Source organism: Pavona decussata, unplaced genomic scaffold (genome assembly GCF_977016875.1).
Source record: "Pavona decussata unplaced genomic scaffold, jaPavDecu1.1 SCAFFOLD_169, whole genome shotgun sequence".
Classification (NCBI taxonomy): domain Eukaryota; kingdom Metazoa; phylum Cnidaria; class Anthozoa; order Scleractinia; family Agariciidae; genus Pavona; species Pavona decussata.
Genome location: NW_028145580.1, coordinates 1,269,854 through 1,287,611, shown reverse-complemented (window position 1 = coordinate 1,287,611; position 17,758 = coordinate 1,269,854). Strand labels below are relative to the sequence as shown.

Genomic DNA, 17,758 nt, shown 5'->3' with positions numbered 1-17,758 from the left:
AATGAAAGTTAAAATTTAGAATTATTTAAAGTTCGGAATCACCAATATTTTATTCCCCATACAAAGTGTTATAACGCGTTTAAATTCTCAACGGTTGCCTATAACCAATACCGCTTGCACTCAAAGGTCATCGTCCCACCAGCCCGCTTGGCATGACAGGCGCATGAAAAATACAGAGCGCGCGAGGGGGGGGGGGGGGGGGAGACAAGTTGTTCCACTACGGTACGACGCCAACGAAACCGGGACCTCGGTACACAGCTTTCCTCCCGCCGCTATCAAGGAAAAAGCGCCATTAAACTGGCCTTGTGAAGAGGTTACTTGCTTTTGCTTGAGCCCTGCATGTTCCCGATGTCAGTTACAGCCAACTCCTTTTAATTTATTGCGGACACCCTCGGGACCGCGAGTTTTTATTTGATTTTTTTAATTTATTTTTTATTTAATTTTTCCTCTATTTCTCCATTGTATAATAATTACAACGATTATATTTCTCCATTATATAATAATTACAACGATTACAAGACTACAAGACTAAGAACTACAGGAGGGAAATGGAGAAGAGCAAACATATAGGTAAACTAATTATGTGCCCTTTGGGTTAATTACAGTTTTTAAGATAAAAGGGAAAAATTTACATAAGAGAGGAAACGAGAAAATCAAAAGATACGAAAGTATTGTAACATGTGTAAGGCAGATCCTAATATTGAGCAAGTTAAAGAGTGCTCTTTTGAATAAATTTTTAGTTGGTGTCCTTAATTAATAGCGAGAGTCCGTAATAGCCGAAACTTTTTTCAGTCAAACGTCTGAAATTTATTTTTCCTGGGATTTAGCTGCTGTCTGTATTATCGGGGTGTCTGCAAAGCGAGAGTTGACTGTATAGTGCGTCTGTGTGGTGCTTTGCAAATCGTCGCTATCAAACGACATCGAGAAGTGTTCCCAAACACCTGCCAAAGAAAGCGTAAGACTTCATCGATAATAACTTAGACCGTTCTTGCTTTTGCTAGGCCGGTTATATCGTTTTTCATTTGCTCCTTCTGCTGTACTTTGTTGCTAAATATCAAGCGGTTCCGAGCGGAGGTAAAAGGTGAAATACATCTAGACAGTCTTATGATATTTACCGAACGGCTAGGAGGATCAGAGAACCACTTCATTCACCATACCAAAAGGGCATAAATACAGGAAAGTATTGGGCCAATACTGCTCAATACAGTTTCCATAGTGTTCATCATGCACCCGTAGGCTAGAACGTTGGTGTTGGAATTCGCTACTTGCACAACATACTGATCGGCACCACAGAAAAACACTGCTAAGCTAGTAGCCTGAGCTTCGCTATGAATGATTACTGTACTTCAGTATTTCATCCTCGCTGATGCAAACGTTGAAACAGCCATGGACAGCCAGTAATGACCCGCACCAGAGGAAAACACGGCCACGGTAGAGCTTTAATTTGAACTGGTGTAAGACGCAGACTCAAACCCGTTTACACCACAGTATGATACGAGGCTTGAAATATTAAATGGAAATTTCCGCTGAAAAAATTTTGTCAGAATCACTCCATAATATAAATTCTGCTTTCTTTAATTATATCGTTAAAAATCAGATTCAGAACCGTCTATTTGACATTTTTCTCTTTTTTATTTATTTTGAAGATGGCTGACGGGTTTTGAATCGCTGTAATGGTCTTTTACGTACATGTAAATTCTTTGTTGACTCTGTTGCGTGCGTAATATTTACCATTATTGCAAATAACATCTTACAAATTTTGCTTAAAAGTAAACGTAGACTAAAGGTTCCTGAAAACAACGACCACAACCTCTTGCTTACCTTTATAGAAAATATAAACAGTAAAAATAGTGAAGGAGAGTTGTATGCAATAGATTGTGAATTTATCCAATGACAACAGCGCTCATAAACACTCTTAACTAGTAATTTAAGTTTTTTGGAGATTTCAATCAAGGCGCGCAAATTTCCTCTTTCGAATTCATAATTTAATTTCCTTGTAATTTAGTATTTTATCACGAGGTTGAATAGGGAAGCGTAAGCGGCCTATATTTTATTACGTCGATAAAAAGCTCTCTGAATGTGCAAAGTCTGTATTGGTTTGCGTCAAAATTCTTGAGCTTAATTTGAGCGTGCAAATATCTATCTTCTTATAACAATCGTACTAACGAGGAAGGCGGTGCATTTAAGAAGAGCCAAGACATCCGCATAGTCATTTTGTGAAGGATACGACTTCCTCACATACGTAGAAATTTTACAACTCGGCTTAGACTGCCCGGCACACCTTTAAATGCGTCTGCCGCCGCTCCAACTTCGTTTATGAAAAGGAATCAGTAACAACAAGAGTTTCTGCTACTGCCCGTGGCGAGAAAAGAAATTCAATCGGCAGACTAGTCCATTGGGAACAAACACTGCAAAAACCGTAGGTAGGCGTTAAAGCTAGGTTGACCAAAGGAAGTTGCGGAAATGTCGCTTGAATCTGATCAGAATTGCACAGTGAAGCATTGTCCAAGTACAAACTTCTCGGCTCTAACGAATGACTCACTCGCCAGATTTCAAACAACAGAGATGCCTCTAGCGGAGATCTTAAAACTGACTTTGCAGGTGCTAATCGCCTTCCTTGGAGTAACTGGCAACACGTTTGTGGCCATTGTCATTGGCAGAGCGGGAAAGAAGAGAACTTCAGCGGATTTTTATGTACAAAATTTAGCCATTGCGGACCTCGGTACACTTCTATTGACATTTCCAATAGCCGCTATCAAGGAAAAATTGCCTTTGAACTGGCCTTTAGGGGAGTTCGCTTGTCTTTACTTGAGCCCTGTCCCCGAAATATTTTACGGCTCGTCCGTGTGGTGCATTGCGGCTATCGCCATAGAACGATATCGGAAAATACTCACAGTTCATGCACCTAGTCAAAACAAAACTAAAGCTTCACTGAGAAGCGCTAAGGTTGCTGTTGCTTGCGTCTGGGTGATGTCGTTTTTATTTTTCTGCCTTCCACTTTACTTTGTGGTTGAATATCGTGATCTCCCAAACGGAGGCAAATGGTGTGGCCCAGGTTGGCCCTCGTTTCTGTTAGAGCGAGTGTATATAGGATTACTTACTGTATTCTCCTACATTATACCCCTTGCCGTCATATCTTTCACTTATTTCCAGATATCCCGCGCGATAAATCAGAGCAGTATATTCTTCAAGGCTATGGCACAGGAACAACAAGGCACGGGAGAAAATGTACAACGTGCAATTTCTCTGCAGAACGCTCGCCTGAATCAAAACAAGCGCGCAAGAAAAATTTTAACACCGCTTGTTTTGGTGTTTGCAGCTTCAATGTTTCCGTTAAGCGTTCTGCGTTTGATCATTGCGTTTTGGCCAACAATCGTACGACAAAAATATTACGAAAACCTTGTATATGCAGTTGGGGTTTTTGTCATTTTTAACTCCTCAGCGAATCCTATAATTTACTCTGTCGTTAGCAAGGGTTTCCGCAGCAAGATAATGAAGTTAATTTGCGGTCGGAAAAAGGCTGGATCTGTAAACTTTTCGGGAATTTTTCGGTCGATCTTGGGATCCTCACATTATCGAGATTCCGGTCATCAGTTTTCTAATCAGCAAGTGAAACAACAAGTTTCGTCGTTTCCTGTCGGTATTTTTAAAAAAATAGACTCTGAGTAAAACAGGATTTACCTTTTACCATAAGATTGTGCCATATGATAAGCCTTAATATTGTAAAGTTTGTATAAAATCATACTCGTTTAAATATTGTAAGTGCTGTACGATGCACATAAACCGTGCGCTTTTAACTCTTAAAACTCTTAAAGGGGAAGGGGAAGCGAATTTGACTGATGTCATATCAAAACCCCAAGATGTGTGTCTGTCAACAGATACATAAAAAATTGCCTATTTTTTTTTCCTGATAAATTATCACCCTAGTGCAATAAAACTGTCGATTAGTGCCTCTGGGTAGAGATCACAGAGTAGGTCGGAATGGATTGAAACATGAATTAGGCTAACATTTTTCAAGTTCACGCATTTTTGTTTTCAAAATGTGCTAGAACAGATCTTGCCGTTGTTTTTTTTTCAAGAATTGAGTTGAACTCTTTCCTCTCGTTGTTCTAAAACTGTTTTGTAGCTCTGTGAAGATCTTATTTGACCATTTTTAAACAAACAAGTCAAAAACCCCATGAGACTTCCCCTTTTAATGCCGTGTAATTATTCTGAAGAATAGGCTAACGGCAAATTTATATTATTAATGGCGACTACAGATAATTTTAATTCAGGTAATTCCTATTTTAAATTTGACGGAAAATTCAATGTATGTATATACAGCTGTAAAAAGCAGATGGCAGACAAATAAACCGCGTTTGCTGGGGTTTAAAGTTATTGATGTACGGGAGCATGTTCTAAACAATTTTGCCTGAGCATAACTGCTAAAAATGGATATTGTTTTACTCAACACATTGATAACAAACCAATGTTTTACTGCAGGTCAGTAAGCTGGATACGATCTTAATTTATTTTGCCTATCATTTTTGCTGACGACGGACGACGAATATTAAGTGGATCATAACCATATATGGGCATTGTTACGATGTGTTGAATTTTAATAATAATGTCAATTATACTAGTAATAATCATAAATTAGAAAAGTGCGTTCGATCGAGTCAACCCGCGGGACTTTACTGCCATAGCCAGCGGGATTCAAAGCTCTCACGTGGAATCGAGGCGAGTGGCTAGGTGAAGAGTTTTGCTTTTTTTTTTTTTTTGCTCTTCACCTAGCCTCAACGGACTTGAACTTGAACTTGAACATTAACTGATTCTTGTTATCTGTTGAACATTATATTTTGACCTGATGATGGTGTCATGAGGACACCGAAACGTTGTAAATATTATTCTACCCGTAATTTTCATAATCAAATCGATCACTTTATCATGCTTGATATGAATATATGAAACATTATATATTGAACTGCGGATGAAAGATTAGATAGAAGAAAGATCCTCACAGTTAGTACGTGACTTACGCAGTTACAAAAAGAAAGCCCGAAAAAAATTCAGGCTTGAAAGGGATTCAAACCCATGGCCTCTGCGATGCCGGTGCAGTGCTCTACCAACTGAGCTATCAAGCCAAATAGGAGCTGGCTTACTTTATTCTCACGATCAGCTGATGATCGTCGACATTGTTGGCCATTGATTCGCCTTTAGGTACTTAGCGTGTTAATTAAGAATGACAATGATTACTATGGCAACTGTGAAAGAAGCTGGCAGACAGATCTTAAGTAAAATGTTTATAAAATTAATAACTATTTGCATTAAATAAATTTACCCTCGACCTGTTAGGAACGGTGCCTACTAATAACGAAGTATTTTTGTGTGGTTTATGGCTATGCGGGAACTGGAGCAGATCTTAGCAAGGTCTAGCAAGGGCCATTGGAATAGCCCTTTTCACGGTTGATTTTTCTCATTTGCATTACAATGTTATCCAACGTGGATGCGAGGCAAATTTCGGGCTAAAACTACAAAATAGCCCGAAATTGCCTCACATACATGCTAGATTTCATTGTAATTCAAATGAGCACAGTTAACCGTGAAAAGGGCTATTTAAAGAGAAAATTGGGGGTAATCACGCATTTCTAAGAGATAATTAAGCAACAATTATTCTAAAAAAACAGTTAAATACAAGCAATGTATGCCGGATACATTTATCTCTGAAAAATGCATGGTTACCCTAAATTTTCTTTTTGGATAGGAAGAACACTTGCTAAGTTCTGCTTTCACCGCATAAATATGGAAGCGCCTGCTGTGACAGAGAACCGTCGAGATTACAATGTAAGAAAATTATTAAAATGTTCCAAAAGAGTAAGTCAAGTATAAAATGCCTTAAGCGTTATATTTTGTACAGTACACCACACTGGTCTTCAATGAAAAACTTTCTTTCCAATGATTTCTGACAAGAGAGTCCTCTCTTGTTTTTGAAGGATTTTTTTTTGTCGGATGGAAAAAATACTTGTTCAACTTACTGCTGTGTGACTCATGCTATTTATATTGCAAAAACAAAACCTAATAAGCATAAAAATATATATGTATTGCTTTGTGTTAATGATGATTGTGGCTTAAGTAAGTTATTCAATAAAGTGTCAGGGGCACCCAACGGATCGCTTCGGTAAATTATCTGTTCAGAAGGTCCTTAATCCCCTACAATTTTCTTAAGGGAATGTTCACCTCGAACTTTCGTGATATGGGAAATTTAAGGCGTGGTGTTTTCGGATGTCGTTTCGGGTACCGAAAAAAGGTCAGCTAAGATTTTCGGAAAGGAAATAAGACCTAAGGGACAAACGATGACCTAGTAATTTCGAAAAGACTCAAGTTCCCCTTGAATGACCGAACAGATAAAAATATTATAGCGCAGCCTAAAATGAACCTACAGAGCTTTAAAGGCACTCCAGATAGCCTGAAATAGCGTTTCATAGAATCTGAGAGAAAACTGTCGTTGGGTGCCCCTGAAGTGTAATAAGCAACAAGAAAAGTATTGTGTTTCAAGGACAAAGATGTTTACTTCAGGTGACATTGAATTGAACCCAGGTCCTGCTGATGCTTTTATGTTGCTGCAATCTAGATTAGCTCAACATGGCTTGTCAATATTAGATGTTAGGGGTGAAGGTGACTGGTTTTTGAGAGTAGTATCTCATCAACTGTATCGTGAACCTAGCTGAACATTCGTATTGTTGGTGTTCAATAGAAGCAGATGTGATTCAGTCTTTTCCGTGATAGCATTAAGCGTGGCACTGAATATGTTTGTACTTGCTGTGATCAGTTGTGGTATCGATCATCGGTTACAAAGTATGATGCTTACATATACACTAAGTGCACAAAAAATCTACTTGCAATACCGAATGGGTTTGCTCAACCTATCGTTCAAACCTAAGTGATGGGAAAATACTAGCATGTTCCAAGGCGAACAAAATGGGATTTCCTGTGAAACCTGAATGTCTTAACTTGACACCTTAAGAAGAAGGATTGATATCGCCATGCATACCATTTATGCAAATACTTGAACTCCCTAGACGTGGACAACTATCTAATCATGGCATATTGTTTATGTACCAGCTGATGTGAATTCAGTTATAAACACTCTACCAAGCCCTATAAATTAATCACAAACCATTCCTACCAAATTAAAAAGAATACTAAGTTACAAGCACCATTATCAGTTTCAGAATGTTAGACCAAGAAAAGTGTTGAAAGCTGCAAATTACCTTGTTGAAACAAGTGAACTGTTTCAAAATGAACATATAAGTGTCCAGGAGAACTGGCTCAATAATGTCAATAGTGCAGTTATAAATGAACATGATGATTGGCAAGAGTTTGTAAACTCCAGCACCAATCAAACAAATGAACTTCATTCCAGTGACCCCTTTAGAAGAACCTGCTAAGAAGACTGACCAATCTGTAAGCAGTGAAGCTACCGGTATTGCTGATTCTAAAACCGATGATGATGATGATGATGATGATGATGATGATGATGATGATGATGATGATGATGATGATGATGATGATGATGATGCATGGTGTGAAGTAGAAGACCGCCCATCAGGTGTCACAGATACTTTATTACAAGAACGAGATACGACTGAAAATGTCAAAAAGATTATTACTTTTGCACCGGGTGAAGGAAACAGACCTTTAGGTATATTTATGGACAAAGAATCTGAATTCCTATCATTTCCTGAAATTTACTGTGGTCGAGCCAGGGCTGATAACAAGGAAAGAACGACACAAGTGCATAACAGTACAGCTATGCAAATGGGAACTGAGAAGTCAAGATAGAAAAGTTGCACAATCAGTACTTAATATCTTTTATAAATTAAAGAAATTGCAAATTAAGCAAATTCAGAATAGTGCAAGCGTCTCTTTAAGAAAGTCCAAAACCAAAAGCAAGGAATAAACTGCCCTTTTCCTTCTTTTCTTTCTTGATTGAAACGATAACAAAGAGCAGTAAACAATGACACCCTCCAAGGAGGCCTAGCACAGGCATATATACTGTCACATATGTTCCTTGGAATACAGAAAGAGTCCAACTCCCATCACATATGTCTTCTGGTAATTAGCCTGTGCCAGGCTCTCCCATAATAGGGACGTCGCGAAAACAAGGTCAAGGGTAAATAGGACGCGCGTGATCTGGGAAAGGGGGAAGTGGCAGAAAAGAAGGAGAGAGCCTTCTCTCTCCCCAACCCCTGTGCGTTTCTCTGCACATTACTATCTTGAAGTCTGGAACAGGCTATCTAGTAAAAGCCACCAAACAAAGCCTTGGCTTTGTGAGAGAGGTCTTGCATATTATGATGACCCGTGTTTCCAGCAATCGCGAGTTCGCAATCAGCTTTCATTTCTAAAATACTTAATCCACGAATTAGCCATAGGCACCCTTTGATTATTGTCTGTACTCTTATCGATAATAGCTACGCGCCAATCAACGCGCAGAATTTTGACAGTTTTATAAAATGCGTTTTTTCGTTCCCGTGTTTAATACACAACTGGCTGAGTCAAAGAGTTTCCCTACGTACACGATGTAAAGAATGTACATGTAAACGGTAAAAAATCTAATTTTGTTTTATCCACGGAGCTGAAAGAGTTCTAAGACTTCGTTAATTAAAACGTTATTTGTCCGCACGTTCCAGGTCGAATTGAAACTTACAACTAGTGTTGGTTTTTGGTGGAGTGAGGGAAACCGAAGAAACAGGATGAAAACTCCTGGGGAGCAGGGAAAGAAAAAAGGAATGTCTAAAGTCTTAAATATTAAATCTTATAGTTTTTTTTTTCTTTTATTTTCTTCTGTTTTGTTTTGCGCCGCTCCGCTATCCCGTACATCACACAGAGAACTTCTAACTGATTAACCATGGATTGCTTCGATAGTTACCGTTTTCGTTCTCAGTTCTATTTTAATATCTCCTTCTTCTTTGAGTCCGCCTTGAATAGCTCAGACGCTACCTCGTAACTTGTGTTAGTGAATACAGTTGTTTGAAGTTCTTTTAATTCTGATTGGTTAACTAGGAAGTCTATCCTCAAGGGAAGGAAGCAGTGTGCCTAGATTAAGATTATCCGGTTCATCTCAGCAGAAGTGACATTTGCTCCATCGTATTACTTCTTTCAATTTTCAATGATTAAAGAAGGCCTGCCGGATACTGTCCCAAACGTCATTTTATATTTTTATACTGCGGAACTTCCGAGATACAGCGTTGACAGTTTAATTTCAGAGACACAACTACGACCGGACGTTTTAAGCTACTAATAATAACAAGGGAGGTCTTAACAGCAACTGAAAGAAAACTGGTTTGACGGAAATAAGCGCCGATGAGAAGACGAAAGTTTCCTTGACGAAATGCAGCCAACATAGAGGAAGTAACTGGAAGATGAAAAAGATGCAAAAGACATAGAAGACTCGGTTGTGTACTTTGTTAACTGTCAATACTGAAACACAGAACAAAATTAACGACATTCCGTTCATGACGATATCTCTTTCTTGTCGTTTTTGTCGTGGAAAAAAAATAGAGTCAAAATAAACTGTCTCGTATGTTTGGCATTTCTTTTTCTTGGCTTCATCATTGTGTTAAATTTTGCCTGCGTCCGACATTAATTAATTTCTTTTTAATTAACAGCCGTTGTTCTTACCAAAATATTTATTTCTAAAAATAAAGAAGAGATTAAACATTTTTGTTTCAGAGTAAATAAATTTTTAAGGTAGCTGACAACACCGTCCAAAGCTCCTTGCAGAATATCACAACGTAGACAAACAGTAAAATGTTCACAGGAAGTTGACAACAATATGCTTCAAATTTATCCGCCACCGGGCGGTCCAACGACAAGAATAATTGTATAATTTATTTATTTATTTATTATTATTTTTTTAATTAGACTTCCTTCCTTCGAGTTTGCATAGATTGGTACTGATCTCGCGATTTCATAAATAAATCACCATTCACTGTACTGATTAAACTTTACTTTCATTTTGAGAACGTCTAATATTGTATTACACATCAGAAAAGCTCAACAATGTTTCCAATGATTGGTGTCAAATATGGTGTTTTATAATTTCAGCATGTAATTTAAAAACATGTACGTCTTTATGGACGTTGACAAGAAGGTGGGCGGAGTCTTTATGACATTTCAAAGCACCTACGTATACACTTTAATGCCACTACTCATTTACACGAAATTTTTTCAGAAATTCTCAATCTCGGTTTAGCCGGGGAATGTAATATCAGTATCGTCTAACGAAGGCCAATGGTTATTCATTCAATTTTCGTCGGCTAATGCTCAAGAAAGATATGGCTGAGGAAGTTTTTTTTACAGCTTATTGAAGGCCGGAAAACTCGACTCAGACCTCTCGAACAAAAAACTAAAGACAATATTATAAGCTAGTTTTCCCTGAAATGCCAACTGAATTTGTACACAATTTCACAAAAAAGCCTTGCGTAGATACTAATTTGTGTACATCGAATGATTCACTTCAAGAAATGCCAGAAATGGAGATGCCTGCCGTCGAAATCGTGAAACTAACTTTGCAGATTCTGATCGCCTTCTTTGGGGTAATTGGAAACGTTTTGGTGGCTGTTGTGGTTAGTAGACTGCTGGGGATAAAGAAAACACCAGTGGATTTTTATGTACAAACTTTAGCCATCGCGGACCTCGGCACACTGCTATTAACGTTTCCACTCGCTGCTATCAAGGAAAAATTGCCTTTAAACTGGCCTTTAGGGGAGTTCGCTTGTCTCTACTTGAGCCCTGTTCCCGAAATATTTTACGGTGCGTCCGTGTGGTGCATCACAGTCATCGCAATAGAACGATATAGAAGAATAATCGTGGAAAAGAAACTTGGTCAAAATAGAAACAAGGCTTCGCTGAAGAGAGCTAAGATTGCTGCTGCTTGCGTTTGGGTGATGTCGTTTTTAACTTTCTCTCTTCCACTTTATTTCGTAGTTGAATATAACGAGTTGCCAAACCGAGGCAAACGGTGTGGCCCAATTTGGCCCTCCCTTGTCTTCACGCAAGTCTATATCGGACTACTGACTGTATTTTCCTACATTTTGCCCCTTGCCATCATTTCCTTCACATACCTCAGGATGTCCCGCGCGATAAATCAGAGCAGTGTATTCTTCAAGTCTATAGAAAGGGAACAACAGAGGATAGCTGAAGCGCGCAAACGTTTTAATTCTCATGTCAAAGCTAGAAGCCTTCGCCTCGAACGGAACAAACGCGTGCAGAAACTTCTAACTCCAGTTGTCCTGGTATTTGCACTTACAATGCTTCCTTTGAGCATTCTTCGTCTGATCATTATGGTTTGGCCAGCAATCGTCGCACAGGAATATTATGAAAGCCTACTGTATGTGGTGTCAGTTTTTGTCCTATTGAACTCTTCAACGAACCCTGTTATTTATTTTGCTGTTAGCAGCGTCTTCCGCAGGGAGACAAAGAATTTACTAATGTTCTTTGGTTCGAGAAGATTGCAAGTTTAATTCTCCGCTTAGCTTTAATCTTTGTTTAAAATTTTATCCTCTGGTTCGGGAATCCCCCTGGGTTCATAACAATTCTGGCTATCAGCCTTTTATTTGTTTCGTTGTCTCCAAACGAACGTCAAAAGTTTCGGTTTTAACCGGGAAGTACTATACATAAAAGGAAGTAAAAATATCCAATACAATGGAGCACGGCCTAAGCAAATAGCAAGAATCCTATTTTTAGAACGGGGTTTTCACGGGAAATTAAAGGAATATACAGAGCTATTGAAATTCGGCAAAGCAGATGGTAGATGAACTAATTAATAAGATACTGAAGGGGGTAGGAGTGGAAACGATAAAATTACCTTGCCGACGGGAACTCTTAACTAAGCTTAACAGGCCGGAGTTCCGCTTCAGCTGTTTTTAAAAAACAGCCCCGATAATTTCAAGTGTCATTTTGGCGGATAAAAAAAGTGAAAGAGGCATAAGTGCCAAAACGTAGGCGATCTCGTTTTTCTGAAATCACGAAAGGGCTTAGCTTAATCATCATTCAAAACATCTGCGTCAAGTTCGTCGCTCACAAAGAGTAAAATGAAGCCGCCTGGGACTGATATTTCTTCTTAGTACTTCGCTAAAAGCTTGAACGAGTCGGCAAATCTCGTATCCGAAGAAGCAAAATGTCTCTTTGGTATGTGCCACTGAGCGAGTTAAAGACTGCATGAGTCCCGGTCAGGACTGAGAGTGACAGCGCCAACTACATCACATCAAATCTTATCGTTGAGAGGCCGTGTGACTTTGTCTATCAGCCAAACCCCGACCGACGAACTAACAGACAGTTTGAAACCCTTAACGGTGGTGGAGTTGCACATCGCTCAAACATATGCAATCGATGATGTCAATACTGATTATTAGCTAAAACCCCTCCAGTGTTGTTTTATTGGATTGGTTAAACGGTTAATTTTTTCCGCCAAACTTGTTCTCGCCTGCCCCATTTCTTCTAAATTACTCCGAGTCTGGTTCATATGCAAATGCAGGTGAATTTTTGTTTGAAAGGAACTTCCACTCTTACAACAAGTTGACGTTTAGCTGTTGAAATACTGTCTAAATTTCAAATAGCATATCAGTACGGTTAGTGTTCTAAAAAAAATATCATTGCCTGTTTTCGCTTGATGACACTTAGCCGTCAAGGTCATAAGCCGAGTTGGCGATATTCCGCCAGATTGAGCGAGATAATTATTTATTATTCGACATATTGATATGTAAGTCGTATGTAAATCTGCTGTATACTGTAAACAGACCATATTTGAACAGTTTTACATTGCGTTAAACGCTGTCAAGTTGAAATGGTCAAAAAGTAGTTTCGTGAAAAACAAATTTTAAAATATTCATCCCTGTTTTACACGACGATGCCAGTTATTGCCCACTGAATTGACAATCCAATTCATTGGAAAAAAAGAAACCCCGTAGCCTTCATTTGAAGGGGCGTTAATAATTCCATTGAAAGATTCCTCTGTTCCTAGTGTAATAATAATAATAATAATAATAATAATAATAATAATAATAATAATAATAATAGTAATAATAATTAAAAATGGAGACTCTCATCGAAGTGATTTTCAGAAAGGTCCTAGAAAAGAAAAGAAGAAAAAATACGCGCGTAAATTCGCCCTTCGTGTCGACTAGAATGTTTTAGAGCCAATTAACGTTCTTGGCAAAGTCCCCGTTGCGGTTTCTAGGTCTTTGCGTAGGCATTGGTCTCCCTCCAACACGCGTTTAACGGACACGCGAGCTTGCATGATCTAAACACAACGAACGTTAGTCAGCGGGATTGAAGGCTTTAACCGACACACGAGCTTGCATGATCTAGAAGGCTTTAACCGACACGCGTGCTTGCATCATCTAAACACAAGGAACAGTAGCCAGCGGGATTGAAGGCCAGGGTTTATGTAAATACCATTTATCTCTGCCAAACCCCTCTCGAGTGTTTGTATCAGGTCATGATAAAAATCTTAAGCAGTCTAATTCGTAAGTCTCTTAAAGCCGAAAATGTGGTAGGTAACGTCATTCCCGGCGTGCGTTACTAATGTGCACCATCAAAAAAATAAATGAATAATGAAGAAACACGTCTTTACAAACAAGCAACACAGAAACACCTAATTACCTCTTGGCAATACTTTAATAGATTTGTTTTTTCACCCTAGCTGCCAAATATCTGGCCTGATAACCGTTATTGCAATAAGATTCGCGGCTAGCTTGCAGCAATGAAGTTCAACCGTAAACTGGATGTTAAGTGAAGTGAAGAGACCAGCACTGAGTACGCAACTTTATAAATTTTATTGCGAAAAGAAAGCCCAAAACAAATTCAGGCTTCGACGCGATTCATACCTCTGCAACACCGGTGCTTTCAAGCTATTAAGCCAACTCGGGGAGCTAGCAGGGGCACTCAACGACAATTTTCTCTCAGATCCTTTGAAACGTTATTCTAGGCGATCTGGAGTGGCTTTAAAGCTCTATAGTTCATTTTAGGCAGCGCTATAATATTTTTATCTGTTCGGTCATTCTAGGGGAACTTGAGTCTTTTCGAAATTAGTAGGACATCAGTTTTGTCCATTTCCCGAAAACCGTAGGTCTTATTTCCGTTCAGAAAATCTTAGCTGACCATTTTTTGGTACCCGAAACAACATTTTTATCAATCCGAAAACACTAGGCCTTAATTTTCCCATATCACGAAAGTTCGTGGTGAAAATTCCCTTTAGAAAATTGTAGGGGATTAAGGGCCTCCCGAACAGATAATTTACCGAAATGATCCGTTGGGTGCCCCTGAGCTAGTCATTATGCAAATTCTTAATATAACAGTAGAGCCAAAGAGATGGAAGTGAAACATTTATTTCCGGGATTTTTGTATATCTGACCAACCCAATTTCGCAATACGTTAAATGTCACGAACTCAAGAAAGGTGGCAGACCTGGGGGGCACAGAGACTAAAGCCCACACACCAACAAGACATGTTTAATTAAACCAGGTTTAACAAAATTAAAATTGGTAACAGAAAGCTAACCATTGGCTTTGACATAGGATTCAAATCCGAAAGAAGCTTTTATGAAGGAAACAATTTTAAAGTGTGTTTAACTAAACAGCTTTTTAACGTGTTTAAGCCTTGGTGTGAATAGGGCATAAGTCAAATTAAATGTGGCAGTATTTCCCTGCGGCTAAATTCGCCGGACAATCCAAGCGTAAATTCAAATTTGTTAATTATAGTCATTCAAATTTGTTAATTAAAATAGAAAACATGACCGCCAAATCTTGTTAAGTTACGCGTCGTGTCTGTTGAAATGTTATCCGCAAGGCAGAAGCCCCGTTCCTCGTTCTCGGAAAGCTTCTCTTTTCGGAGACGCGATGATGATTTCGTCGTTGGCTTCTTTTCTGACCATCAAATTTCAACTGCTGCGGTACTATATCTCATTGTTTTGTTTATTCACGCCCACGTATTTTCTAATCAACAAATTCTATTTTCGATGCCTCTGCCGTGCACAGTGAATTTACTGAATTTACAGTCGACTCCCGATTACTCGAACCCTCGCTAACTAGAAACTCGCGCCAACTCGAACCAATCTCGAGTTATCGGGAGTCGACTGTAGTTGGAATTACGGTCAAATTTGAGTCCTCTGCGCTCTGTGAAAACTCTTTATTTGGGCAAGAGGAGAGTTAGTTGGTCGTTAAATATTAATGCTTTTAGCTGTCAGAGATGTTTCCTGAAATTTAGGAACTGTTTCAGTTTGTTTAATTAGAACACGTGTCCTTTCAAGTTCCGCGACAAGCAGGTGGTGCAAGCAGGGACTACATTGTGCAATAACAGAAAGAAGACAAGCACACGAGAGAGAGCCAAGTTTTTGTTCTCGAATCATATCGAAATCCCACGCTTTCTACTCGAGATTTTTTTTCTTCAAACAGTCTCAAAAAATCAAACTATAAGTTGAGTACAGACAGGTCAGAACATAACGGCGATACACAGCAGATGGCAGGAAGAGAGGAAGTTACCTCTGACATTGCACGTAACCAAGGCAAGTGAAACGGAACGTGCCGGCTGGTTAACATAGTCGATTTTCTTTTATGATCATTTGGGCTTTAAAATCAATGGAATAATTAACTGTACATAGGAGGATCGTTTACACCAACAACGTTTGCAGAAATGCCAGCTGGGTTTATTTACAACTGCACAAGCACACATTGTGGAAACAAGAACTTCTCCACAAATGATTCGCACGGCATCTTTGAAGGTACGGAAATGTCTATTGGCGAGATCTTAAAGCTAACTTTTCAAGTATCAATTGTTGCTTTTGGTGCAATTGGAAACGTTTTGGTGGCCTTTGTGGTTGGCAGACTGGGAAGAGAGAAAAAGCCTGCGGATTTTTATGTACAGAATTTAGCCATTGCGGACCTCGGTACACTTCTTTTGACATTTCCAATAGCCGCTATCAAGGAAAAGTTGCCTTTGAACTGGCCTTTAGGGGAGTTCGCTTGTCTCTACTTGAGCCCTGTCCCCGAAATATTTTTTGGTGCGTCCGTGTGGTGCATCGCAGTGATCGCAATAGAACGAAAACGGAAAATGTTCACAGTGCGGCAGACTTGCAAACACAGATTGAACACTTTACGGAAAAGAACTAAGATTGTCTCTGGTTGCGTGTGGGCGATGTCGTTTTTATTTTTCGCTCTTCCACTTTTCTTCATCGTAAAATATCACGAGTTACCAAACGGAGACAAATGGTGTGGTCCAGTTTGGCCCTCACCTGTGTTGGCGCAAGTCTATATCGTATTGCTGACTATATTCTCCTACGTCTTGCCTCTTGCTGTCGTAACTTCTACTTATTTCACTATAGCCCGCGCAATTAACAAAAGCAGTGTGTTTCTCAAATCTATGAAAGATAGAAGCATTCGCCTCAGGCAGAACGAACGCGCCAAGAAAATTTTGACGCCAGTTGTTCTGGTATTTGCAGTTACAATGCTTCCTTTAAGCGTTGTTCGTCTGGCGGGCGCGTTTTGGCCAGCAATCGCCGCACAGGAATATTTTGAAAACCTCCTGTATGTCGTGTCGATTTTCATCTTACTTAATTCGTCAGCCAATCCTGTTATTTATTCTATAGTTAGCACGGACTTCCGAAATCAAATAAAAAACATAGGCCGTCGATGTCCAGTCGAGCTGAACGAATACATCTTCCCGCAGGACACTATTCGCTCGCACTCATTGAATTTCCGCTTCTAAATGTTTCACTGGGCATCAAGTTCCGATCCCAATTCCAATTCGACTTGGAAACAGTGGATGAAAGAGTCACTCTGTGGAGACTTTGAAATACTCATTTATTTATTTATTTATTATTCAAATGTTACCTTCATTCGCTCTTGGTAATTTCAACAAACTTGACATCGGTGATTAGTTCATGTCAATTCTCTCAAAACGTCGGAAACCTGCTAAGGCAAACAGCGGTTAACGCCGTATTTGCATATATTTTTTTTATCAAGCCAAATTTTTGAAAAGGTGGCCGATGCATGAAAGCTTGCTCACTTTTCGTGAAACGACACTGAGAAACGGTTTTCTTGGCCCCGAGATTTAGAATGGCGCAAAACAGAGAAGAAAAAGGAGTGGAAAAAATAGTACACAATCTTATGTACGTTTTGTTCCATTTGTCGCATTTCTTCTCACGAAAGTGGCACTTAAGAAAGGTGCCCCTAGTACAGGGGTATTTTTGCGCAGTTTATCATGACTATGCGGGAAAAGCAGACCTTAGCAAGGACTGTTGGAATCCAAAAAGAACATTGGGGGTAGCAATGCACTTTTAAGAGATAATTAAGGGTGCGTTTTTTTGGGAGAATCCAAAAAACGGATTTGTGATCTCAGATCATTCGGATCAAAGTGTATCAAAGGAACCAACGAATCCACTCTGGACAAGGATTCGTCGGTTCCTTTGATGCACCAGGATCCGAATGATCAGTGAGATCACAAATCCGTTTTTGGATTCTCCCAAAAAACGCACCCTATAAGAAACAATATTCTAAAAATTGCTTTAAAATACAGAACAATGTCTTGTATTTTCTTTCATAATGAATCTCAGTTACTGTATCTCTGAAAACTTACGTGTGGTTACCCCAATTTTCTTTTTCCCCATTCCAATAGCCCTTGCTAAGATCTGCTTTTCCCGCAAAGTCATAAACCACACAAAAATACTTCGGTATTAGTAGGCACCGTCCTTAAGAAACCCGAGTTTCTTGGATCATCTCGA

General features: G+C 39.2%; 3 protein-coding genes across 3 annotated transcripts; all 3 read left to right on the top strand.

Moving 5' to 3' along the window:
* Window positions 1-2,214: 2,214 nt before the first annotated feature.
* On the top strand, window positions 2,215-5,145 carry LOC146464120 (somatostatin receptor type 5-like). Its single transcript, XM_085083734.1, has one exon. It carries the CDS (start codon window positions 2,464-2,466, stop codon window positions 3,667-3,669), a length of 1,206 nt encoding a protein of 401 aa, XP_084939860.1. The 5' UTR covers window positions 2,215-2,463; the 3' UTR covers window positions 3,670-5,145.
* A 5,104-nt stretch (window positions 5,146-10,249) lies between these two features.
* On the top strand, window positions 10,250-13,313 carry LOC146464119 (neuromedin-U receptor 2-like). The gene has a single exon (XM_085083715.1). The coding sequence runs from the start codon at window positions 10,422-10,424 to the stop codon at window positions 11,502-11,504; it is 1,083 nt and encodes a 360-aa protein (XP_084939841.1). The 5' UTR covers window positions 10,250-10,421; the 3' UTR covers window positions 11,505-13,313.
* Window positions 13,314-14,339: 1,026 nt separating this feature from the next.
* On the top strand, window positions 14,340-17,381 carry LOC146464118 (galanin receptor type 1-like). Its single transcript, XM_085083713.1, has one exon. It carries the CDS (start codon window positions 15,673-15,675, stop codon window positions 16,741-16,743), a length of 1,071 nt encoding a protein of 356 aa, XP_084939839.1. The 5' UTR covers window positions 14,340-15,672; the 3' UTR covers window positions 16,744-17,381.
* Window positions 17,382-17,758: the final 377 nt, after the last annotated feature.

Coding starts and splice junctions, on each gene's coding strand:
- LOC146464118 (XM_085083713.1), top strand. CDS start 15,673: ATGCCAGCTGGGTTTATTTACAACTGCACAAGCACACATTGTGGAAAC.
- LOC146464120 (XM_085083734.1), top strand. CDS start 2,464: ATGTCGCTTGAATCTGATCAGAATTGCACAGTGAAGCATTGTCCAAGT.
- LOC146464119 (XM_085083715.1), top strand. CDS start 10,422: ATGCCAACTGAATTTGTACACAATTTCACAAAAAAGCCTTGCGTAGAT.